The 27,520-nt window shown below is 40.9% G+C and overlaps 1 protein-coding gene across 4 annotated transcripts; it reads right to left on the bottom strand.

The window, feature by feature from the left end:
- Positions 1-1,719: 1,719 nt before the first annotated feature.
- LOC132868778 (alpha-2,8-sialyltransferase 8F-like) lies at positions 1,720-26,241 on the bottom strand. Of its 4 annotated transcripts, XM_060901948.1 has the most exons (11): positions 25,950-26,241; positions 16,801-16,854; positions 16,363-16,416; positions 15,912-15,965; positions 15,441-15,494; positions 14,980-15,030; positions 14,709-14,789; positions 11,166-11,310; positions 10,959-11,071; positions 10,041-10,133; positions 1,720-3,664 (listed from the first exon to the last, which is right to left on the bottom strand). In XM_060901948.1, exons 1-11 carry the CDS (start codon positions 26,135-26,137, stop codon positions 3,193-3,195), a joined length of 1,359 nt encoding a protein of 452 aa, XP_060757931.1. In that variant the 5' UTR covers positions 26,138-26,241; the 3' UTR covers positions 1,720-3,192. The 4 variants fall into 4 exon arrangements, with proteins under 4 accessions (XP_060757931.1, XP_060757934.1, XP_060757932.1 ...); XM_060901951.1 differs by lacking the exon at positions 16,801-16,854; XM_060901949.1 differs by lacking the exon at positions 15,912-15,965 and having other exon boundaries at positions 25,950-26,240.
- Positions 26,242-27,520: the final 1,279 nt, after the last annotated feature.

Below are 27,520 nucleotides of genomic sequence, written 5' to 3'. Positions count from 1 at the left end.
TGCAGGTTAGGTTAACTGGTGACTCTAAATTGACTGTAGGTGTGAATGTGAGTGTGAATGGTTGTCTGTGTCTATGTGTCAGCCCTGTGATGACCTGGCGACTTGTCCAGGGTGTACCCCGCCTTTCGCCCGTAGTCAGCTGGGATAGGCTCCAGCTTGCCTGCGACCCTGTAGAACAGGATAAAGCGGCTAGAGATAATGAGATGAGATGTATGGAAACAGCAACTGTTCTTTAGGACACGTGTTAACCGGCAAGCAAGGTCATTTGGTTGTTAACTCTGATACTTAACATAGTCCTTCTTGACAACATCATCATTATCAAATTGATTTCAGCATCAATAAATTATTAAAGGGAGTGCTCTTGTGACAGCCATTACAGTAATTAAAACATTTTAATAAAACAATCAAGGAATATACAGTCATTCATCAAAATAACAATTTATACTGTAGTGTATTTGTATGTTTAGGTCGAGGCAATATTGAGGAATTGTATATTTGCTATAAATACAGAGCCCCAAAACAAATAAAAAGTAATATGTGCTTTAGAGGCCATTTGTAATAAAGTGCATTTCAGAGTTATCATTATATTAACTTCATACTCTCTCAGAAAATTACCGGCACTTTCCGGATTATTGTGCATGCATAGACATCCTTCAGTCTGACAACTCCAGTCACTACCTGATAGATATTTTAGGTAGTTAAAACTGCTTCAACACAAAACATTACTCAATGATCCATGGTGATCTTGGACTTCAATTCTAGCACCATGAGTTATCTATCTATCCATCTATCGATCCATCTATCTATCTCTTTGGGGGCGGCACGGTGGTGTAGTGGTTAGCGCTGTTGCCTCACAGCAAGAAGGTCCGGGTTCGAGCCCTGTGGCCGGCGAGGGCCTTTCTGTGCGGAGTTTGCATGTTCTCCCCGTGTCCGCGTGGGTTTCCTCCGGGTGCTCCGGTTTCCCCCACAGTCCAAAGACATGCAGGTTAGGTTAACTGGTGACTCTAAATTGACTGTAGGTGTGAATGTGAGTGTGAATGGTTGTCTGTGTCTATGTGTCAGCCCTGTGATGACCTGGCGACTTGTCCAGGGTGTACCCCGCCTTTCACCCGTAGTCAGCTGGGATAGGCTCCAGCTTGCCTGCGACCCTGTAGAACAGGATAAAGCGGCTAGAGATAATGAGATGAGATGTATGGAAACAGCAACTGTTCTTTAGGACACGTGTTAACCGGCAAGCAAGGTCATTTGGTTGTTAACTCTGATACTTAACATAGTCCTTCTCGACAACATCATTATCAAATTGATTTCAGCATCAATAAATTATTAAAGGGAGTGCTCTTGTGACAGCCATTACAGTAATTAAAACATTTTAATAAAACAATCAAGGAATATACAGTCATTCATCAAAATAACAATTTATACTGTAGTGTATTTGTATGTTTAGGTCAAGGCAATATTGAGGAATTGTATATTTGCTATAAATACAGAGCCCCAAAACAAATAAGAAGTAATAAGTGCTTTAGAGGCCATTTGTAATAAAGTGCATTTCAGAGTTATCATTATATTAACTTCATACTCTCTCAGAAAATTACCGGCACTTTCCGGATTATTGTGCATGCATAGAGATCCTTCAGTCTGACAACTCCAGTCACTACCTGATAGATATTTTAGGTAGTTAAAACTGCTTCAACACAAAACATTACTCAATGATCCATGGTGATCTTGGACTTCAATTCTAGCACCATGAGTTATCTATCCATCCATCTATCGATCCATCTATCTATCTATTTGGGGGCGGCACGGTGGTGTAGTGGTTAGCGTTGTCGCCTCACAGCAAGAAGGTCCGGGTTCGAGCCCTGTGGCCGGCGAGGGCCTTTCTGTGCGGAGTTTGCATGTTCTCCCCGTGTCCACATGCGTTTCGTCCGGGTGCTCCAGTTTCCCCCACAGTCCAAAGACATGCAGGTTAGGTTAACTGGTGACTCTAAATTGACCGTAGGTGTGAATGTGAGTGTGAATGGTTGTCTGTGTCTATGTGTCAGCCCTGTGATGACCTGGCGACTTGTCCAGGGTGTACCCCGCCTTTCGCCCGTAGTCAGCTTGGATAGGCTCCAGCTTGCGTGCGACCCTGTAGAACAGGATAAAGCAGCTCGAGATAATGAGATGAGATCTATCTATTTGATAAAGTTTCTAGGGAAGAATTGCTGTAGCGGTTTCCTCCTCTCAACCATTCACGCCTATAGGCAATTTAGAGTAGCCAGTTAACCTAACTGCATGTCTTTGGACAGTAGGGGGAAACAGGAAACCCACACAGACATGAGGAGAACATGCAAACTCCACACAGAAAGGCCATGACGTTCAAACCCGGTACCTTCTTACTGTGAGGTGACAGTGCTAACCACTGCACCACCGTTCCACCAACTGGCAATGTGGAAAAAATATATTTTCTGGTTATCTGTTTGGAGAAATTCAAAGGGTTTTTTTTTCTGTTAAAAAGCCCCCTAGAACAGAGTGTTTCTCTATCGGAAAGAGTTTCAAACTAGAACCTTTTATGAAGTTTTATGAAGAACCTTAACCTTTACCTCTGCTGCTTTTGACTAACTAGAAATGCTCAGCCATGTAATTTTCAACTGTAAGGGGTTTTACATTGTTCCACAATGTGATCGTTATTAAATAGTAGTGTTTATATCAAAGTTATTATATCCTATCATCCAACTGTAATTATTTAATTGATTTTAAGAAATGAATGAATTTATCCGGGGGTGGCACAGTGGTATAGTGGTTAGCGCTGCCGCCTCACAGCAAGAAGGTCCTGGGTTTGAGCCCAGCAGCTGACGAGGGCCTTTCTGTGTGGAGTTTGCATGTTCTCCCAGTGTCTGCGTGAGTTTCCTCCAGATGCTCTGGTTTCCCCCAAAGACATGCAGGTTAGGCTAATTGGTGGCTCTAAATTGACCGTAGGTGTGAATGAGTGTGAATGTGTATGTGTCAGCCCTGCGATGATCTGGCGACTTGTCCAGGGTGTACCCCACCTCTCACCCATAGTCAGTTGGGATAGGCTCCAGCTTGCCTGCGAGCCTGCACAGGATAAGCAGTTCACAGATAATGGATGGATGGATTTTTATAAAGTGCCATAGTTAACCTGAAAGAGGAGTGACAAACTTGAAGAGCAGTTTAATGAAGGGTACTCAATATACTCTAATTTGCGCACTTATCTAGGTGTAGATGGATCACGCCCTTATTATGAAGATTCAATAAGGCTTGAAACTCAGTTGACATCTTATGCAGTCTCGTGTTTACTGGTCGGTCATCAAAATAGTGGTTGCTGATTGGCTGGTGGGTGTATGGGTGTACTCCAAAGGGCCAGAAGCCGTACAGGTGGACGGTTTTGCAGAGTTCCAGTGCTAAGCTGGCCATCATGATACCAGTGCTGAGGCGCAAAACGTGAATTCCCTGGTCACGCCAAAATAATGTCAGCTTGTTCAGGTAATATGGGTTAGAGAAGACAGGGTATGGGCCATGCTTGGTCAAGTCTTCCAGTGAATAGAGGACACGCAGGGACACAGCTGTGTTCCGCTTAAATGAGAAGGCCGGCAGCAAGAGTAGAGCACCCTGATATAACTGCATATCCTCCACAAATGGCCGTCGGCGATCATTTAGTGATTGGTACCTGCAAAGAACCAGAGAGAGAAATAAGAAATTTCAGGTACTGTCATGAAGTGCCTGCTGATGAGCTGATGCTATTCGGGTGTTTTGTGCTCGGAGCAGGTAAGACAATTAAATACAAGCGCAGCATATAACACTTATGGCATCTACAAATCCCATTTCCAGAAAAGCTGGGATATTTTCCAAAAAGCAATAAAACCAAAAATCTGTGATTTGTTAATTCATGTGAACCTTTATTTAGCAAACAAAAGTACAAAGAAAAGATTTTCAGTAGTTTTACTGACCAACTTTTTGTAAATATAAATGAAGTTAGAATTTGGGCGGCACGGTGGTGTAGTGGTTAGCGCTGTCACCTCACAGCAAGAAGGTCCTGGGTTCGAACCCCATGGCCGGCAAGGGCCTTTCTGTGCGGAGTTTGCATGTTCTCCCCGTGTCCGCGTGGGTTTCCTCCGGGTGCTCCGGTTTCCCCCACAGTCCAAAGACATGCAGGTTAGGTTAACTGGTGACTCTAAATTGACCGTAGGTGTGAATGTGAGTGTGAATGGTTGTCTGTGTCTATGTGTCAGCCCTGTGATGACCTGGCGACTTGTCCAGGGTGTACCCCGCCTTTCGCCCGTAGTCAGCTGGGATAGGCTCCAGCTTGCCTGCGACCCTGTAGAAGGATGAAGCGGCTAGAGATAATGAGATGAGAAGTTAGAATTTGATGCCTGCAACATACTCATAAAAGTTGGGACAGAGGCATTATTACCATTGTGTTTCATCACCGTTCCTTTTAATAATACTTTTTAATTCTCTGGGAACTGAGGATACTAATAGTTACAGTTTTGCAATCGGAAATTTTGCCCATTCTTGCTTGGTACAAGACTTCAGCTGCTCAACAGTCTGATTCGCTTCTTCATGATGTGCCATACATTCTCAATAGGAGACAGATCTGGACTGGCAGCAGGCCAGTCAAGCACACGCACTCCGTGTCTACAAAGCCACACTGTTGTAGCCCGTGCAGAATGTGGCCTGGTATTGTTGTGCTGAAATAAGCATGGACTTCCCGGGAAGAGACATCACCTTGATGGTAACATATGTCTCTCTAAAATCCCAATATACGCCTCTGTGTCAATAGCACCTTCACACACATGCAATTCACCCATGCCGTGGACACTGATGCACCCCCTGCCCCATAGCATCACAGATGCTGTTTTTTGGCCCTTTCTCTGATAACAACCTGGATAGTCGTGTTCACCTTTGGCACTGAGAACTTGACATCCGGTTTTCCTGAAAACAAGCTGAAATATGGACTCATCTGACCACAGCACACATTTCCACTGTCTTCCCATCCATCTGAGATGAGTTTGGTGCTGTTTCTGCATAGAATTGATAAATAGCTTTCTGCTTGCATTTCTGGATGCAACAGCAGACTCTTGAATGACAACGGTTTTCCAAAGTACTTCCGAGCCCATGTGGTTATATTTGGCACATTAGCATGATGGTTTCTCAGGCAGGTCCTCCTGAGAGCTCAAAGGTCATGCCCATTCAACAGTGGTTTCCAGCCTTGCCTTACCTACACAATATCTCTGAATTCCCTGAATCTTTTCACAATATTATGTACTGTAGATTTTGAAAGACCTAACTTCTCTTCAACCTTGCGTTGAGAAATGTTCTTTTTGAATTGGCTAAAAATTTTCTCACGAATTTTGGGACAAAGCAGTGAGCCATGGCCCATCCTTGCTTGCAAAGACTGCGCCTTTGGTGCATACTCGTTTTATACCCAGTCATGTTACCAATTAACCTGCCTATTGTGGAATCTTCCAAAATGGTGTTACTTGAATATCCTATAAACATCTCATCTCATCTCATTATCTCTAGCCGCTTTATCCTTCTACAGGGTCGCAGGCAAGCTGGAGCCTATCCCAGCTGACTACGGGCGAAAGGCGGGGTACACCCTGGACAAGTCGCCAGGTCATCACAGGGCTGACACATAGACACAGACAACCATTCACACTCACATTCACACCTACGGTCAATTTAGAGTCACCAGTTAACTTAACCTGCATGTCTTTGGACTGTGGGGGAAACCGGAGCACCTGGAGGAAACCCACGCGGACACAGGGAGAACATGCAAACTCCACACAGAAAGGCCCTTGCCGGCCACGGGGCTCGAACCCGGACCTTCTTGCTGTGAGGCAACAGCGCTAACCACTACACCACCATGCCGCCCTCATCTATATTTACAAAATACAATTAAATTGGTCAGCAAAACTACTGAAAATCATTTCTTTGTACTTTTATCAGTTAAATAAAGGTTTACATGAATTAGCAATTCACAGACTTTTGTTTTTATTGCATTTTGGGAAATATCCCAACTTTTCCAGACATGGAGTTTTTGCAACCCATCATCAACTTTGCCATGCTTGAATATAAGAGTCAGTATTGTCATTGACTACCAACTATAAATGACAACGAAAGCAAAAATTTCCTGTCTGCAATGGCAAAACTTTATTGCCATGGAATTAATTATGAGTAATTCCTCAAACATAATGTGTTTGCTGCAAGACTGGGCACTGCTGCAGTCATACTGGAATGGAAAAATACAAATGTCAACTTGTGAGTGAATGATAATCTCCAAGCTGTATCTCTAGTCATACTGGATTGTCGGGATTTTCGGGATTGTCGGGATTTTGTACCTTACACCAGCCATCAGCTCACCATGCCTAAAAACACTCATCATTGGATGATTAGTTTAGTATCAGGGACTGAGAGACACTCTTTGTATAAATGTGTGGATTTTAATTTCATTGATTTTAATATCAGATTATCTACACTGTCAAAAATAGGGATACAGTAGGAGTCCATTTCGGACCCCAAGGTACAGTCTACACTAATGTACCCTCTAGGGCTCATTATTGGTACTTAGGGTAACTATGTGTACCTTTTTAGGGACAAAAAAGTACATATATGTTCCCAAGCAGTATCTAAAGGATACAAATAATGCACCATTTGAGTTACACAACATGCCTACCACTTTAAAGGTAAAAACTGTTGTTTTATTGTGACACAAACAATAATTCGGATGAAAAAAGACAAATCTGGAGTGAGCATAGGTATTCACCCCCTTTGGTATGAAACCCCTAAATAAGAGCTGGTCCAACCAATTCACTTCATAAGTCACATAATTAGTTCATTAATTATGTCTATATAAATCAACCTGTTCTGGAAGGACCCTGACTCTGCAACACTACTAAACAAGCAACATGAAAACCAAAGAACACTCCAAATAGGTCAGAGACAAAGTTGTGGAGAAGTATAGATCAGGGTTGAGTTATAAAAAATATCCCAAACTTTGAATATCCCGCAGAGCACCATTAAATCCATTATAGCAAAATGGAAAGATTATGGCACCACTACAAACCTGACAAGAGAAGGCTGCCCACCAAAACTCACAGACCGGGCAAGGAAGGCATTAATCAGAGATGCAAGAAAGGCACCAAAGATAACACTGAAGGAGCTGTAAAGATCCACAGCAGAGATGGGAGTATCTGTCCATAGGACCACTTTAAGCCGTACACTCCACAGAGCAGGGTTTTACGGAAGAGTGGCCAGAAAAAGTTCATTGCTTAAAGGAAAAAAAAAAAAAACACGTTTGGAGTTTGTCCAACAGCATGTGGCAGACTCCCCAAACATATGGAAAAAGATTCTCTGGTCAGATGAGACTAAAATTGATCTTTTTGTCCATCATGGGAAACATCATGTGTGGCACAAACCCAACACCCTGAGAACAGCATTCCTACAGTGAAGCATGGTGGTGGCAGCATCATGCTGTGGGGATATTTTTCATCTGCAGGGACAAGAAATCTGTTCAGGACTGAAGGAAAGATGGATGGCACTAAATACAGGACAATTCTGGAGGAAAACCTGTTTGAGTCGGCCAGAGGTTTGAGACTGGGGCGAAGGTTCACGTTCCAGTAGGACAATGACCCTAAACATACTGCTAAAGCTACACTGGAGTGGTTTAAAGGGAAACATTTAAATGTCTTGGAATGGCCTAATCAAAGCCCAGACCTCAATCCAAGTGAGAATCTGTGGCATAACTTGAAGATTGCTGTACACCAACACAACCCATCTAACTTGAAGGAGTTGGAGCAGATTTGCCTTGAGGAATGGGCAAAAACCTCAGTGGCTAGATGTGCTAAGCTAATAGAAACATAACCCAAGAGACTTGCAGCTTGAATTGCAACAAAAAGTGGCTCTAGAACATGGGCGATTGCTCTAAGACAACGAGGGAGGCTCAGCCTCCTCTAAAAATGACGAACATCGTGTAGGATGAATTGCACTAGGCTTATGTTATAGCCGACCTTATAACATTGCTATTTCAGATCCAGAATCATAGAAATATATATGCTCAACCCACTACAGTGCGAAATCATTCCCTTATAACTTTAATGTGTGCGTGAGTTTTTCCCCCTCGTGACAGCGCGATGCAGCGCAGCCTCAGTGGACTTCAGTGGCATTTGGGAGCTCTGCGCTTTTCAATCTCAAAATGCAAGATGATTATTGGACAAATACTGCGAAAACGCCCGCCCACGAAGTCTCACGGACTCCCAGCCTCAGTGGACTTCAATGGCATTTGGGAGCTATGCGCTTTTCAATCTCAAAATGCAAGACGGTTATTGGACAAATACTGCGAAAATGCCCGCCTACGGACTCCCAGCCTCACAGTGGGAGGGACATGGCAGTTTCCGCGAGGAGACTGGTGATTGGTGAAAGCGGCCGGATATTTTCTTTGATTGACAGCTCATTTCAACTATAGACAGGCAGCGGTGAATTTCAGTTCAGTCCCATGCGGATTCGCAAGTGCTGTGGTGTATTGTAAGAGATCAGCTTACATTTCGATTTCATTCATTACATACGGTTTCTACCAGCTTTTTTAGTTTGTATATATTTTCATTGTAAATAAAGTGTAAATATAGTGTTGTCAAGTTTGCTATCTTAGTTCCAGAAATTTCATTTATTTTAGTGACTGAACTTGAACTTGAGGGGGCTAGTCAGCTAGCAAGAAAGCTGCGCACGGATGCCAAGCATTGCTGATTTAATTTTGGCAAAGCCATTTGCCAGTCTTCCTTTCGAGGAAAAAATTAAAATTAAAGAGCAGGGTAGACCAACGCCTCAAATTGACTTGGTGAAAAAGGTAGGGAATAATACTCGTTCCTTTCAGCTCTCCTGGTACGAGAAAGTGAATTGGCTAACAGCAAGTGACCCACATCAACAACAGTAAATAGGCTACTTTAGTAATATGTCATGGATGGACCAAAAATATAGAATCTATTTAAAATGTTTATGCTGAGTATATTATATTGGGATATATATTTTTCTGGATATGAATTAAACACAGCTACAATTTGGAAAACATTTTTAAACAAAAACACAGCCGAGAACATTTCACACTACAGACCTGGATTAAAAGTGAAGGGTTATCAAAATTGTCAATAAAACATTTCTCAGTCAAAATAAGTAAAATATAGGGAAAGTGTCATTGAATGAAATGTGTGGCATCCAGCTCTACTGCTGAGGTTCCTGACAAAGAGCTGCTTTCAATAATGATCAATTTTTAAACAACATGCCACAATTTTAAAATATAAAATGTTAAAATATACCCCCCCAACACCACCATCATGTATATTGGACAGTAGGCTAATGGGCCAAAAGAACCTGTTATTTCACAGTTTGTGACGCTGCCAACAATCAGCCAGATCAGAGGCAAGAGTATGGGCAGAATTAATGTTTTTTTCTTTTAAAATCTGGAAATATCGTAACCGACCAGCCTCCCGTTTGAAAGACTACCAGCCGCCACTGCTCTAGAAAGTATTGACTTTGGGAGGTGAATACCTATGCACACTCGAGATTCCTATTTTTTCATCTTATTGTTTGTGTCACAAAAAAAAAAAAAAATGCACCTTTAAAGTGGTAGGCATGTTGTGTAAATCAAATGAAGAGTTTGGTTCCAAAACGTGATAAACGGCAAATTTGAAAAATTGAAACTCCCACCACCAAACCATCAGTAATTATCATATCTTACTCATAAACAATAGAATTGGATATATAGCGTTTTGGAACCAAACTTCAAATGGTGCTAACACCCTAAAAAAAAAATCCCTTTTAATTCCAGCTTATCATGCAACAAAACAGGACAAACACCAAGGGGGATGAATACTTTTGCAAGACATTGCACACAACCATTTATCTATTAATACATCTTGTATAAAAATGCTCATTAAACAATTACGTTAAAAGCTGAACCCTACAGATCAAAGGTTAAAAGAATCTACCTGTCTTATGTAATTTCAATAAACAGACTCACAAATACAACTGCATGTACAACTGAGACTCACTTATCCTTGAAGATACTGGGGTTGCCTGTAACAAAGCTTGTTTTCCTTCCTGTATCTTTCTCATGTCCATCAGTCACTGGAGGAAGATTGCACCTGAGAAACAAAAGGGAGAGGAAGTACAGTGAGACCATGGGAGAGATTTGTCTCATTGTGTCATTACATGCAGTTAGATTATTCAGTCAATTTCTTCTGCTGTTTTGCTGTCTTCTTCTAATAAACTCCATTCATCCATTCATCCATCCATTATCTGTAGCTGTTTATCCTGTTCTACAGGGTTGCAGGCAAGCTGGAGCCTATCCCAGCTGACTATGGGTGAGAGGCGGGGTACACCCTGGACAAGTCACCAGGTTATCGCAGGGCTGACACATAGAGACAAACAACCATTCACACTCACATTCACACCTACGGTCAATTTAGAGTCACCAATTAGCCTAACCTGCATGTCTTTGGACTGTGGGGGAAACCGGAGCACCCGGAGGAAACCCACGCGGACACGGGGAGAACATGCAAACTCCACACAGAAAGGCCCTCGCCGGCCACGGGGCTCGAACCCAGGACCTTCTTGCTGTGAGGTGACAGTGCTAACCACTACACCACCATGCCGCCCCCTAATAAACTCAGGTTTTGAAAAAAAAAAAGAATGTCTCTTAAAATGTGATTTGATCCTCACATAAAATGTGCATGCTTCCTCCAGGGGCAATACATCATGGCAGACTCTATTCTATACTCTACTGTAGAATTTCATCTCTTACTTACTCCTGATTATATCCTCTGCTGCTACAACAATGCTAGCCTACACCAATATACTCCATCCACCAGGATTAACGTTTTGGTGTTAGAATGCAGTTTTGCTTGTTCTCTCCAAACGTAACAGTGTGTAGGTTTATTAAATGATGAATGAAATGATCAGTATCAGACCTGATGACAAATGTAGCAGAGTCGATTTGTCTCCCACAGCTGCTGTTGGTTAAGATGCCTCCATTGCCCACGACAGCACACGTGTCATATGGTGCTTTTTTAAAAGGGCTCTCCTACACACATGCACACACAGAGACTATTAGCACTAGTACTGACATTTTAAAATCAATCAGATGTTGTGTTTTATGTGCATATGTCACACAATACCTTAGGAAATATACTGAACAGAGCTTCTGTTATGTTCACTTTCCTTTTATTATCTCCATCATAAGTATATATTGTCCCAGCAAGTGTGTTTTCTTGTGTAACTGTTGCATTGGAAATGGCATCACAACTGTTACTTAGAAATGTCCTAGAAAAAAAAAAAACACCTTTATGTTTATTTATTTCTGTACTTACTTTTAAAACTAAAAAAAAAAGTGAATTTCACAAACTGTTGTATAAAATAATGCATAAGGGTGGGAGTGAGGTGATGTGGCATGCCGCACAGCCAGAGTGCATTATTTTTGTATAACAGCACAGTGTGGAGTGTTATTGCACTTCTATTTAAGTGATTTGAGAACAATTCCAATGTTTAACTTATTAATGAATGACATGACACACATTTTAACGTGGTATAGTCCTACCCTAGAAAGTTGTGTGAATCACATTAAGAATATTCTGGCTCAACTCCTCGAAAACCACCTCTTCATCAAAGAGAGAAGAGAGACGAAGCCTTTATTTGTCACATGCACACTCAAGCACAGTGAAATTCGTTTTCTGCATTTACCTCATCTGAAGCAGTGAACACACACAAGTGAGCAAAGAGCACACATACATACCCAGAGCAGTGGGCAGCTATGCTACAGCACCCAGAGAGCAGTAGGGGGTTAGGTGCCTTGCTCAAGGGCACTTTGGCCCAAGGCCACCCCATGTTAACCTAACTGCATGTCTTTGAACTGTGGGGGAATGCGGAGCACCTGGAGGAAACCCACGCAGACATGGGGAGAACATGTAAACTCCACCACAACACCAGCGTGCCACCCAAAGCAGAAAAATGTAACTTCCATGTCTCCAAGATATCCTTCCTGGGATATGTTATCAGATCTCCAAAAGATAGAAACTGTTTGGTATGGTTTCTTGCAGAAGATGGTGTCAGGTGGTTATGCCAGAAAGAATGCTTCCTCCCGCAACGAGCGTAAAAAGAGAGTGGACACAGCAGGTCAAGTTGAAGAACAGTTAGACTGGGCTTACAAGATATCAAACCAAAGAGTATGCGAGATTACAAAACTCAGCTTGATAAGGGAATTTTGCCATGTGCAGTTCCTTAAGTACATGGTCCATGTCTATACATCCATCCATCCATTATCCATGAACTGCTTATCCTGTGTAGGGTCACAGGCAAGCTGGAGCCTATCCCAGCTGACTATGAGTGAGAGGCGGGGTATACCCTGGACAAGTCACCAGATCATTGCAGGGCTGACACATAGAGACAAACAACCATTCACACTCACTTCAGAGCCACCAATTAACCTAACCTACATGTCTTTGGACTGTGGGGGAAACTGGAGCACCCAGAGGAAACCCACGCAGCCACAGGGTGAAAATGCAAACTCCACACAGAAAGGCCCCCATCAGGCACTGGACTCGAACCCAGAACCTTCTTGCTGTGAGGTGACAGTGCTAACCACTACACCACCATGCCACTCATGGGCAATGTCTGTCGCATGGAAAATGCTGCACTGCAGAAACAAGTCCTGTTTGACAAAAGAACACCAGAGAGGACCTGGTCTAAGGTTGAGGAGTTATTGGGGGTGGATCGGCAGCAGTTTAGGAAAGCAATGATGAAAAAAACAGAATTTAGGCATCTGCTTGAGCAGCGGTTTTCAGAGCAGATGCGCCCCAAGGCCGAGCACAGGCCAAAAGGGAAACGATGATGAGGATGATCAGTGCTGAGGGAGTAACTATGGATAAGAACAAGGTCTTAGCAATAACCACTTGGCCCACCCCTGCTACAGTCAAAGAACTCCAACATTTTCTAGGTTTCGCTAACTACTATAGAAGGTTTATAAGAGGTTTCAGCTCTATTGCAAGCCCACTTACTGCCTTGTTCACAAAGGGGCCTAAGCATGTTCAATGGAACCAAGCTGCTGAAAAAGCCTTCTCACAGCTCAAGAGAGCATTCACATCTGCTTTCATCCTGAAACACCCTGATCCCAGTAAGTCTTTCTTTGTGGAAGTTGACACATCTGAGTATGGAGCAGTGCTGTCTCAGTGTTTTGGTGAGAAGCCTAAGTTGCATCCTGTAGCTTTCTTCTCCAAGAAACTTACCCCAACAGAACTATGACATTGGTAACCATAGTCTACAGGCCTGGCTCTAAGAACACATAAGCTGACACTCTGTCCCGTATCTACCCATCCACAACTCCAGTCTAGGATCCAGAACCCATTATTCCTCCAGCATGGTTTGTGAAACCCTTGGCATGGGAGACTGACCAAGAACTCGCTCAAGCTATGTCATGTCATGTCCCTACCAACTGCCCTGCTAATCATACCTATGTCCCCACATGCCTCAGAGGCTGTCTGATCACCTGGGTACACACTACTCCCGCCACTGGGCATCCAGGCACTCAGTGCACATACTGCGTCCCTGTGAATGAGCTGTTACTACAGAAACAGTAACATATTAAAATGAACACATTAAAGCTAGACGGCCTTTTGATTTCATAAAATCAGTGAAATTTAGTTTCCTCTGAAATTTGGTCATTGTGATGCACGTTTATTTCTGTAATCTCATCTCATCTCATTATCTCTAGCTGCTTTATCCTTCTACAGGGTCGCAGGCAAGCTGGAGCCTATCCCCGCTGACTACGGGCGAAAGGCGGGGTACACCCTGGACAAGTTTTATTTCTGTAATATCTCACAAAATATCAGGCCATTCTGTGGCTGGGAAGTTATTTAATCTGAGGGGATTAAAGCAAATAATGTGCATGAAATCGCTCGCTTCGCGCAGTCAAGCAGACAGAGGAAGTCCGTGTGCACATGCGCAGGTTTACGTTTGACTGTGCATTGACAGTTCCATCATTCTGTCACTAAATGAACAGCTGATCACACTGAGGTGCTCGCTGAGCACCAATATTTATTAGTTTGGTCCTGCGTTTCCTTTCCTTCATATACAACATAACGTCTTTTCTTCTCGCTTTCTGTTATTATAGTCGGTCTTTCACATTTCATTCGCACACTTACGTCCTCCATTTTCCTCTCCTCTTTCAAATTTGTATCCCACAATGCCTTGTGCGAACAGGGAAAGCCCACCATGTGGTGCATGATATAATTATCTTGAATCGGGTCATGGTGAAGCAGGAAAAAATAGTGGAGAATTTAGGGTCACATGGCCCTAAATTCATTAATTGTTCTATTAAAAAATAAAATAAAATAAAATTTGGAAGTCTGTGATTTGAATTCAGTCACTTTTGGTCCACTAAAACAATAATAATTGGGTGTCAGGGTGTCATAAAAAGAATTTATGACCTACACTTGAAAAATCTGAAAAGCAGTCTAGTTTTAATATACTAGTTACAGCCAGAACTACTGTCCGAGCCGTACTGTTATACAAAAAATGACACACAGCTACTGACCAATCAGAGTCAGTAAGTCAACCGTGTTGTGGTATAAGCACATTTATCAAATATTAGCAAGTAAGATTTTTCATTTTTATCCTCCTGAAAGATTGGTGACTTGAGCTGCTATGATGTTGTCACATGTTGTTACCTGAAGGTATTAAAGTTCTTCTCATGCTTTTTCCATTTGGAAGTGTAATTTGCCATCAGTTGGTCAACCATTTCAATTTCCCTGGAACACAAAGTCACACATGCACAATAAGAAAGCAGTGATACTGGAAATACTGCTTCTGTAAACTGTAACTCAGTCTGGCTTATATGACACTAATACAAGCTTCTATGGATTTTCATTTTAGCTTTCTGTATAAATGTAATAATCAGTTTATGTAACGTTTCTGTGACGTGTTGCATGTTCATCTCACATGGCCTTTAAAGCAGCTTCGTCCACTTGTGAATCGCTGGCATCTGCATCACTGTGAGGACACACACACACACACAATCACTTGAAGGCATGCCAACACTATAGAGAAAAAATTTATAGAAAGTGCTAGTATTAACAGTAAAGCATAAATATGTGAATTGTTACATGTGCCTATTTAGAGTGATGAAGATTTTGCGTTTTTAGGATCAGATTTACGGTAGATTGCCGCAAAAAATGAGTCATTTCTGACATGTCTCAATTCAATAAACATTTAATAATAACCATTTCTCAGTTCAATTTACACTTATTCCTTGGTTTACTTTTCAAATTTTAGAGAATCAAAAATTAGATCATTTAAACAAAAATGCTCAACTAGGTTTTATTTATTTATTTATTTATTTATTTATTTTGCCACAGTAATTGATGTGATGTGATGTGAACAGTGTTGTATTTTCATCTCACTTGCTGTTTGCAGGATTTTCTTCCACTTTTTGTGAATCCCTGGCAGGTGCATCACTGTAAGGACAAAACACACACACACACACACACACACACACACACACACACACACACACACACACACACGTCAATACTATAGAAAAAAGACTTATAGAAAGTGCTAGTATTAACAGTAAAGCATGAATATGTGATGTGTTACATGTGCCTATTTAGAGTGATGAAGATTTTGAGCTTTTAGGCTCAGATTTAGATTTCTGCAAAAAATGAGTCATTTCTGACATGTCTCAATTCAGTAAACATTTAATAATAACCATTTCTCAGTTGAATTTACATTTATTCCTTGGTTTACTTTTCAAATTTTAGAGAATGTAAAATTAGATCATTAAAAAAAATGCTAAACTAGGGGTTTTAAATTTTTTTTTGCCACAGTAATTGATGTGATGTGATGTGAACAGTGTTGTATTTTCATCTCACTTGCTGTTTGCAGGATTTTCTTCCACTTTTTGTGAATCGCTGGCAGGTGCATCACTGTAAGGACACACACACACACACACACACACACACACAATCGCATGTCAATACTATAGAGAAAAGACTTATAGAAAGTGCTAGTATTAACAGTAAAGCATGAGTATGTGATGTGTTACATGTGCCTATTTAGAGTGATGAAGATTTTGAGCTTTTAGGCTCAGATTTAGATTTCTGCAAAAAATGAGTCATTTCTGACATGTCTCAATTCAATAAACATTTAATAATAGCCATTTCTCAGTTCAATTTACACTTATTCCTTGGTTTACTTTTCAAATTTTAGAGAATGTAAAATTAGATCATTTAAACAAAAATGCTAAACTAGGGTTTTTAAAAATTTTTTTTGCCACAGTAATTGATGTGATGTGATGTGAACAGTGTTGTATTTTCATCTCACTTGCTGTTTGCAGGATTTTCTTCCACTTTTTGTGAATCGCTGGCAGGTGCATCACTGTAAGGACACACACACACACACACAATCACATGTCAATACTATCGAGAAAAGACTTATAGAAAGTGCTAGTATTAACAGTAAAGCATGAGTATGTGATGTGTTACATGTGCCTATTTTAGAGTGATGAAGATTTTGAGCTTTTAGGCTCAGATTTAGATTTCTGCAAAAAATGAGTCATTTCTGACATGTCTCAATTCAATAAACATTTAATAATAACTATTTCTCAGTTGAATTTACATTTATTCCTTGGTTTACTTTTCAAATTTTAGAGAATGTAAAATTAGATCTTTAAACAAAAATGCTAAAATGGGGGGGGGGGGGGGGGGGGGGTTGTGCCACGGTAATTAGTGTGATGTGAACAGTGTTGTATTCTCATCTCACTTGCTGTCTAAGAGATTTTCTTCTATGCTGTATCGATATCTGGCAGCTGTTTCACTGTGAGGGGACACACACACAGAATCACTTGAAGGCATGTCAATACTATAGAGAAAAGACTTATAGAAAGTGCTAGTATTAACTGTTATGCATAAATATTTGGTGTGTTACATGTGCATTGAAAGTGTATCTCAGAGGGAGCATTATCTCAAACACTGCATTTGAAAGGAAGACAAAGGAGGCAGAATTGTCTTGGCAGATGCAGAAAATTGGTCAACTTGACATAATACGTATATGCAGCCAACCCCTCCCCTGATCTATATAAAGAACGCCTTGCCCTTCAAGCAAACTTTAATATTTGTTCTCCGCAGAAAGAGGAAGAACTGTTACTTAGATCTAGATACAATTATTATGAACAGGGGGATAAGGCATCCTTGTCCTTGCACACCAACTCAAACAGGAATCCTCCTCTCACCAGATTCTTCAAATTAGGACCCCTCTATGCATGACAACAGATCGAAAACAAATTAATGATCACTTTAAGGACTACTACAGCTCATTATATGTGTCTGAACACCCTCCCGATTCTACCGCCTTTGATCTTTTTTTTGATTCATTGGACATCCCAAAGGTGGATGAGGAGGCTGCTAGCAGATTGGATCAGCCTCTGTCTGTAGAAGAACTTGGGGCTGCTATGGCCTCAATGCAGTGTGGAAAGTGTCCAGGACCTGATGGCTACCCCATAGAGTTTTACAGAACATTTTATCCACTATTGGCCCCCCTACTGGTCGATATGTATAATGAATCATATACAAAGCATACCCTTCCATCAACTCTCACTCAAGCCACCATATCTTTGATTCTTAAAACAAACAAAGACCCTTTGGACTGTACTTCTTATCAGCCTATTAGTTTGTTGAAGGTGGATTTAAAGTTACTCTCTAAATTATTAGCGCTTTGCTTAGACCCTATACTGCCGACCATCATATCTCCAGATCAGACAGGATTTATTAGAAATAGGTATTCATTCTACAATCTAAGATGTCTTTATAAAATAATCTATAACCAACCCACATCTAATACCCCTGAAGCCTTGATCTCCCTTGATGCGGAGAAAGCATTTGATCGGGTGGAATGGGCATACCTCTTTTACACAATGCAGAAATTTGGCCTTGGACATAAATTTATCACATGGGCTCAACTATTATATTCTGCCCCAAGGGCCTCAGTCAGGACTAATAACAACTTTTCTGAATATTTCTGCTTACACCGCTCCACTAGACAAGGATGCCCATTGAGCCCTCTTCTATTTGCTATAGCAATTGAACCACTGGCTGTTCTCCTTAGATCCAATCAGGAAATTACAGGCGTATTTAGATCAGGTATAGAACATAAGGTGTCGCTTTATGCGGACGATCTTTTACTCTATATATCAAACCTGTCCACATCTATACCTGCAGCACTGCAATCTCTTGCAACATTTGGCTCTATATCAGGCTACAAATTAAACTTGAGCAAAAGTGAGTTGTTCCCACTAAATGCTGCAGCTAGAGCATACCCTACCCATTCTTTACCATTTAAGATAGCAAACCACAGATTTACCTACCTAGAAGTACAGATCACAGACAAGTTCCATGATTTATACAAATTTAATTTTGTCAGCCTGATGTCCTGCGTACAGAAAGACTTTGAACGGTGGTCTTTACTGCCCCTATCACTGCTAGCAAGAATTAATTCTGTCAAAATGAACACCCTTTCTAAATTCTCCTACCTTTTTCAGAGTATCCCCATTTTCCTTCCACAAACATTTTTTTCGCAAGATTGACTCTGGTTACAGAGTTCATCTGGAATAGGAAGACACCTAGAATTCGCAAACCATTTCTCCAAAGGCCCAAAAAACTTGGGGGCATGGCATTACCAAATTTTCAATATTATTATTGAGCAGCCAATATCAGAGCCTTACATTACTGGCTGCATTCAGATACACTCAGTCCACCCCCTACATGGTTGCAGATGGAAGCCTTGTCCTGTAAACCCACATCTTTGAAGGCCTTAATGTTCTCCCCCCTTGGATGCCCTTTGTCCACATATACTAAAAATGTATGTGTTAAAACTTCATTGAGAATATGGAACCAGTTTAGAAAACATTTCAACCTAAAAACTCTTTCCACCCTTTATCCTCTTACTACAAACCCTGTTTTTCCACCCTCCCTGATTGACGGAGCATGGTCGGTATGGTCTAAGTTGGGTATCAGGACAATTAATGACTTATATATAGATGGCTTATTTGCATCATTCCAACAACTGTCTGAGAAATAGTCTTTGACCAAACCGCAGTTCTTTAGATACCTACAGATATGTAGCCTTGTTAGATCCTTATATCCCCATTTTCCTAACGCACCACCTGCCTGGCAGTATTTCTACTGACTCCCTCTTTATGGCCCTCCCAAATATTAGAGGAATGATATCTTATATTTATAATAGTATGTATACCTTACGACCAGTAAGTCTCAACTCAATTAAAACTCAATGGGAGGAGGACCTAGGGGATGAGATCTCAGACGAACTATGGGACTCAATCTTACGGTACGCTGCGTACATTCCTCATCAATATGCGCTAAGCATGGTTTGATTCAGTGCAAGATTGTCCACTGTATTCATTGGACTAAGGTCAAATTAAGCCAGTTTTTCCCAGATGTTGACCCTACATGTGAGCAGTGTCACTCATCACCTGCATCCTTGGCACATACACTCTGGTTTTGTCCAAATCTATAGAATACTGGTCCAAGGTCTTTGATATCCTATCAGATGTCTTGGAACTGACAATTTCTCCCTCTCCTTTTACTGCTTTGTTTGGTGTTCTCCCTACAGTACCCCTCTCTTCATATAAGGCTAACTTTGTTGCATTTATCACACTTGTGGCAAGACTAGTCATTTGCACTATTCTGCACTACCTCATCTTAACAGCTGCTAGTTTGTTTATGCTGCTTATTTCAATGTTTACCTGCTATACCTCAAGTGCCCTTGACTGTTTGTTTATTGGAACCAATTTATGTGTGTGTGTGTGTGTGTGTGTGTGTGTGTGTGTGTGTGTGTGTGTGTGTGTGTGTGTGTATATATGTATGTATATATGAGTGTTTAGTCTACGTCTAGTTCATATCTAGAGTATTTATACTGTTTATATTGTCTGTTTGAGTGTTTAGTCTTTGTCTAGTTCTTATCTAGTGTTTACACTGTTTATATTGTCTGAGTGTTTAGTCTATGTCTAGTTCTTCTTATTAAGTGTTTATACTGTTATTTATACTGTTTATATTGTTTGTCTGAGTGTTTAGTCTATGTCTAGCTCCTATCTAGAGTGTTTATACTGTTTATATTGTTTGTTTGTTTGTTTTTTTCAATTATTCTATTTTTATTTTTTGCATTGCCTGTTTGCACCATGGGTCAGAGAGGACTGAAATTTCATCTGTGCTGTATGTCGAGCATGTATAGCATATTTGACAATAAAGTTGACTTGACTTGAAGTTGAAGACGTTTAATTTTGCTGAGATGGAAGTCTTCAAATGCCCCCTCATTCAGTTCCCTGATTAAAGATATCCTTTCTTTTATGAAGATAGAAAAAATAAGACACACCATCAAGGGCTCTACCCGCAGGTTCTATAAAACATGGGGATGTCTTTCTAATTACATAGACAATTTGAACCTTCCCTTTGTGACAGACTAGAGCTGGGTACACACTGTTTAATTAAATAGACAACAAACAAACCACTGTAGTTACATTTCTCTGTAGAATGCAGGCTTTGTGTGTTTTTTGTTTTGATTATTATTATTATTATTTTTGGCAGCACGATGGTGTAGTGGTTAGCGCTGTCGCCTCACAGCAAGAAGGTCTGGGTTCGAGCCCCGTGGCCGGCGAGGGCCTTTCTGTGCAGAGTTTGCATGTTCTCCCCGTGTCCGCGTGGGTTTCCTCCGGGTGCTCCGGTTTCCCCCACAGTCCAAAGACATGCAGGTTAGGGTAACTGGTGACTCTAAATTGACCGTAGGTGTGAATGTGAGTGTGAATGGTTGTCTGTGTCTATGTGTCAGCCCTGTGATGACCTGGCGACTTGTCCAGGATGTACCCCGCCTCTCGCCCGTAGTCAGCTGGGATAGGCTCCAGCTTGCCTGCGACCCTGTAGAACAGTATAAAACGGCTACAGATAATGAGATGAGATTATTTTAATTGTGTTTTTTTCTTTCACTTTTTTCCTTTTCTTTTATATGGTAAATGTCCGCAGACGTAGCATATGTCATGCACACTATATGTGTGGGTGGGTGGGTGGGTGGGTGGGGGTTCTGTGTGTCGTTGTTTTTCATATAGCGATGTGTGGTATAATTTTCCTGAGGTATTTCAATTTTTTGAATTATTTTTTCCTGTTGTGCCTTAGACATATACCACATATCAGTACCCTGTGTGTTTGTATTTGTACTTGAAAAAACAATAAACAAACTAAAGAAAAAAAAGTACTATGTGAATGTGGTAGCGGGGGCGTGGTCAAGCAGCGGTTTGTGAACAGACAGCGAGGCCAGGGAAAGGGCGTGGCAAAACGACCACACCTGTATAATCAGTGGTGTGTATGTGTGTCTTGCAGTGACAGCCAAGGGTTTATATGAAGGGAGGAAGTGCTGTGTGTGTGTGTGTGTGTGTGTGTGTGTGTAAAAGCAAGGGTTGAAATCTGAAAAGCTTAAATAAAAATTGTCCTGTAATTCACCTGCCTGTCCCAGTGATTCAACATGCCACCTCACCCCAGAGACTGCTATAGCGAATTAGAATGTTGACATGGGTTCAGCTAAGTTCTAGCTACACTTTTGAGCAACAGGTCCATCTGCATTCCATAAAGCGTTACCCTGTAGTGTTTTGACACAACAACGCCACTGTAGGCACTAATATTGAATGCATTCTTCAAAAGCTACCCCTGAGTTGATTGGTTAGGAGACAAAAAGCATTTATAAAACAGCTTTATTAAAAAAACCAGCACACTTCCGTGTTTTTCTTTTTCTTTATGGCACCTTTGGACAAAAGCACCTCTAACTCACCTTCACTGAAATAAATGTTTCTCCTTTCCATGTTACTGGGAACCTGCTCAGTGCATTGCTTTCACTGACTATCACCACAGCTGCATAGGTCATTGTCAGAGGTGGACAGTAACGAAGTACATTTACTTGAGTACTGTACTTAAGTACACTTTTTGAGTATCTGTACTTGTCTTGAGTATTATTTTTTTGGGAACTTCTGACTTTAACTTCACTACATTTGAAAGGCAAATATCGTACTTTTTACTCCACTACGTTTCTATCAACGTCCTCGTTACTCGTTACTATGAAGCAGCTTTGAAAGTGGATGTTTTTTTCTTTTCTTTTCTAAAATGTGATTGGTTTTTTCACAGGTGACACTGAGACACTATCAGTAATCACTAGGGTCATTTCACATCCATAGACTGTATAAAATAAAGATCAGTGATTTCTCAGCAGCATTATTTAACACGATCAGTAGATGGCAGAATGGAAGGAGGCGGTTCTTCTGGGGAATGCACACACACCCATGGCCCAACCCATGTTTCAGTTTTCTGAAAGGATTAAAGATTTGTTTAATTTTAAATGTTTGCTTTGTTTGCCGAAAACGAACCACATCACGGCCTACAAAAACTCGCCGTCCAACCTGCGGAAGCATATTGAGGGATATAAACGTTTTATTCCAAGAGAAAGCTTGCAACAAAGTTGTGTGTGCTTTTAGAGCTCGCGATAACGTTGCGATAGCTATGCAGTCTGGTTAGTCAAATGACTTTCTATGGATTTGCCCTCCAAGTTGCCATAGCTTTGTCTATGGCTAACGTTTACACATAGCTAGTTAATTTGGACACTGTTAGTTAGCATGTAAAAATGGAGTTATGCTAACATGAATAACGTTAACTTATCTGAAGTCCTTTCAGAAATATGTTTTAGCATAATCTTGCCAAATAAACAGAATGTAGAAATCTTTCTTTTCTAGTAGCGTTAGGCACCCAATATGATTTCAAGTTTGAAAAGAGTTTGCTAGCATGTCAGGTGGAGCTTCACTGATTAGCTAGCTTAACGTTAAACCATCATGTTGGCACAGCATGCGTTCATTTTGCAAGTTCACATTTCTGTCCATGGTAACGGCATGAGGTATTATAAGCGTTGAGTCAATAATACACTGATGCGTTGACAGAAAATGTACTTTTAATACTTAAGTATTTTTAAAAGCGAGTACTTTAGTACTTTAACTTAAGTAAAAATTTGACTGGACAACTTTCACTTGTATCGGAGTAACATTTGACCAGTGGGATCTGTACTTTGACTTAAGTAATGAAGTTGGGTACTTTGTCCACTTCTAGTTATTGTGGCATGTTTATGTCAATTTTGATATGATAGTATATAGTAAGTTGGTCCTATTGGTGGCTTGTTTCCATGCAGCTGAAGCTGATTCATCATTTTCTCTCAAATTACTGCTAGTTTTTTCACGTAATAGAACAATTTTGTGAATCAGACACAGTGATTCGTATACCATTTCTGGAGCCCAAAACTGCTCAGTTCTACTCAAACTTGATGACTAAGGAGCAATGAGTAAACATAAGTCTTGTGCCCTTATGAAATACTTTTTGTCATTTATTGGTTACTTTACACACGTATGACCACAAGTTGGCGTACTGGTTAGTGTGTATGCCTCTCTACCAGGAAATCGTGAGTTCTACTCGTGGTTGGGTCATGCCAAAGACCATCATAAAAATGGTACCTACTACCATCTGGTAAGGCACGCTGCACTACAGATGTGAGTAGAGAAGTCAAACTCTTGCAGTTACCAGAGGGACTAGCCCCCCACTGTAACCCTAGTCATATAGACAAGAGGCCAAGGGCTATCAAAATGGAGATTGGCGCTGCACCCATACACCTTAAAGAGTTGGTTAGTACTGGGACAGGAGACTACCTGGGAAGACCAGATTCTGGTGTGAGAGGGACTTTGACTTTACTCACATATTCCATCCTCATTAGTTGTTATGCTCTGAAATAATATTCACTACCTGGTGCAATATTTATATTTCCATGTCAGTTGCCAGTATTTTATTAGTGCAATATTGCTACCTCAGATGAAGTACTACTCGTATTTAAGTTCCATTCTTATTTTGTTTTGTACATTATATACATAGCCTGTGTTTTGACTTCTTTTTTAAAAAAAACTTTTTAATTTATTTTATTTTGTTATTTATTTATACTTTTATTGTACTAATTTTGGGCGGCACGGTGGTGTAGTGGTTAGCGCTGTCGCCTCACAGCAAGAAGGTCCTGGGTTCGAGCCCCGGGGCCGGCGAGGGCCTTTCTGTGTGGAGTTTGCATGTTCTCCCCGTGTCCGCGTGGGTTTCCTCCGGGTGCTCCGGTTTCCCCCACAGTCCAAAGGCATGCAGGTTAGGTTAACTGGGGACTCTAAATTGACCGTGAGTGTGAATGGTTGTCTGTGTCTATGTGTCAGCCCTGTGATGACCTGGCGATTTGTCCAGGGTGTACCCCGCCTTTTGCCCGTAGTCAGCTGGGATAGGCTCCAGCTTGCCTGCGGCCCTGTAGAAGGATAAAGCGGCTAGAGATAATGAATGAATGAATGTACTAATTTTTTTGTTTCTATCCATCCCTGTCTCTCTCTATCTGCGAGCTGCTGGAACATGTAAATATGTTTATCTTATCTTATCTTATCTTATCTTCATTATAAGGTTGTAATCCATGTCATAGCTGTTCGGATTGATTCTCTGCTTTAAACTCTTTACTGAACAATTTTCTGAAAATTTTATTGAGAAACTGAATGGGAAATTAACTTCCAAAAACCATGCTGCTAAAAAGTGAGCAGTCGCTGTTCAGGTCTTGCCTTGTACACCCTATATCATACACTACATCTCGTACTGTGTCACACAAATGTAGCAGGGTAAAAAATAAAGTTAAAATGTTATCTCGGTTACAGTTACTCATACCAGTAGGACACTGCTGCTCGACTCATTTTACACTTTAAAACTTTGAAGATGGTTTCAAACTAAAATGCCAGTTAGATAGATAGATAGATTAGATAGATAGATTTATTAAGGTAAAATTGCATGCAAGTAGGGCAATATACTAATGTACAATTGAACTCAATATATGAAACTAAACCAAGGATAGCACAACAAAGTGTAAAACACTTATTTCCATTATAGTCCCAAGAAAAGTTTCAGGATGGTGCTATGCTGACTGTTTAATAATGGGATTAAGTGTATTATCAATACTAAATTTGTACAAATGGCACTGAGTAGAATGATAACAAAACTTTAACGGCACCAAAAAAAAAAAAAAAGCCCAAATCTAAATTACTGGCTAAACACACAATATCGGTAGCTTTAAACAGAAGTGAAGGTTTTTCTCCAAATCAGTTTCAATTATGAATAAACAGTAGATAATATGTTAAAAATGTTAATTCACATAAATTAAGTAACAAAGTGTAAAAGTGCCCAAATTGTTCAAATCATGAAAAAGACAATAAATCTACAGTATTTGGGATTTTGGATAAAGTAAGCATTTAATGTGTGTGTGTGTGTGTGTGTGTGTGTGTGTGTGTGTGTGCTTGATTTTATGATGGAATCAATTAACTTCAAGTCACAAAAAGACAGACTGGTTTATTGTAAATGTTAATTCAACTGAAATGTATTTTAAAATATCATAATTGTGTGAAGTAGAAGTAAGATCAGGGCGGCACGGTGGTGTAGTGGTTAGCGCTGTCGCCTCACAGCAAGAAGGTCCGGGTTCGAGCCCTGTGGCCGGCGAGGGCCTTTCTGTGTGGAGTTTGCATGTTCTCCCCGTGTCCGCGTGGGTTTCCTCCGGGTGCTCCGGTTTCCCCCACAGTCCAAAGACATGCAGGTTAGGTTAACTGGTGACTCTAAATTGACCGTAGGTGTGAATGTGAGTGTGAATGGTTGTCTGTGTCTATGTGTCAGCCCTGTGATGACCTGGCGACTTGTCCAGGGTGTACCCCGCCTTTCGCCCGTAGTCAGCTGGGATAGGCTCCAGCTTGCCTGCGACCCTGTAGAAGGATAAAGCGGCTAGAGATAATGAGATGAGAATGAGAAGTAAGATCAGACACTTACCTGTGAGTAGAGTAATGCCAAACCAGCACGGTGCAGAAGGAGGTTAAAATGAGGAGAGATAGTACCCTTATAACAAAAGCCTTCATTTTGGATCCGTGTGCTTGTTCACTCTCTGTAGCTGTCTTTGTCTGCTCATTTATAAGTGTGCACACACTCATGCTATTAATGTCCACCTTGTTTTTCTTCATTCCTTATTTTCTTTGCGTATCATCCGTCCCAATTTCTGCCTTGATTGTAACGTCATCTCTGCAAGCCTGAAGGATGTCTCTCTCTCTCTCTCTCTCTCTCTCTCTCTGTGTGTGTTACTTCTTTGTACATTCCTTTCCTATTCACTCCTGTGCATCTACACCTTTATTTTAAGCATGCTCTTTTGCAGCTTGCCAGGTCTCTCTCTCTCTCTCTCTCTCTCTCTCTCTCTCTCTCATTCTTCCTTTATTCCCTGACAGTGTCTCTATTCTTCCTCATTTTGCCTTTGCCTACCTTTTATTTTGGTCTATACCTGCTGAAATCGTAAGCTGTTGCTCCTGCCCCTCCACCTTCCCTTGGGATTCCCTTTGAGGATATCCCAGCAGAGGAGTCTCAGGATGAGTCTCTGTAACACGCTTTTGACCAAGTGAGAGTAACTGATGATCAAGAACCTCCAGCCAGGGCTCGACATTGACTTTCATTCCATTTGGACAAGCAGCAAGATTTTTCACTTATCCTGACCATAACCTTTTTATTACTATGCATTTCGTATGCAGTGAAAGGAAAGTGGTTCACAAAGTTTATCAGAAAGCAGGTATAGTTATGATCATCATTATGCTCAACAAAACTCAAACTTTAACTGTAACAATAAACAACAAGAGTGCTCTGAGAGCACAATATCCCCTGCTAGAATATATTGCAAATGAAATTGCAATATGCATATTACTGTCCTCTAACAGAGCCTTTTGCCAAGTTTTGTGAAATTCCTCCAAAAATTGTGAGAGGAGTTGATTTCAGAAGGCGAGAACCCTTTCCAGGATGGATGGACAGACAGACGGACTTCGCCATGACATAATCCCCCTTTGGGCCTTTCGGCCAGTGGGGGATAAAAACTATCCAAAGCCCCATTATGGTGTGTGTGTGTTGTTCTAAACCATTACCTGATCTACAATTTTAAGAGTTAGACTCACCCAAACTCAAAGCTTCTGGAGGAAATGAAGTTAAATCTTGATTAATCCAGTAAAACCTGAAGTATAAATTAATTTAAAGACAGATTAGAAAACATTGTGGTCACCAGGTGAGAGGAGACTCCTTTTTTGGAGCCACTTTGGAAGGAACTCAGGTTTCCTTTTCTTGTCATATGACTGTCTGCTTTCTGTTCGTCCTTTTATCATTTTGGAATTGTCATCTTTTTCACTTTCTTTTGAAGAAGTAAAACCAAAATAAAACAAGTTGGACATGATAAGGGTGACAGAATCACATTGTGAATGAAAACAAACCGTGAGTTTGGCACTGTCGTAAAATTAATGTGAACCATACAATAGAAAAATACAGTGAATGTCTGAATGAAGTGAAGATTCACCACAGATATTTTATTAAGGTAT

Source organism: Neoarius graeffei, chromosome 20, assembly GCF_027579695.1.
Source record: "Neoarius graeffei isolate fNeoGra1 chromosome 20, fNeoGra1.pri, whole genome shotgun sequence".
NCBI classification, from domain to species: Eukaryota; Metazoa; Chordata; class Actinopteri; order Siluriformes; family Ariidae; genus Neoarius; species Neoarius graeffei.
This window is presented reverse-complemented; position numbering and strand designations above follow the sequence as displayed.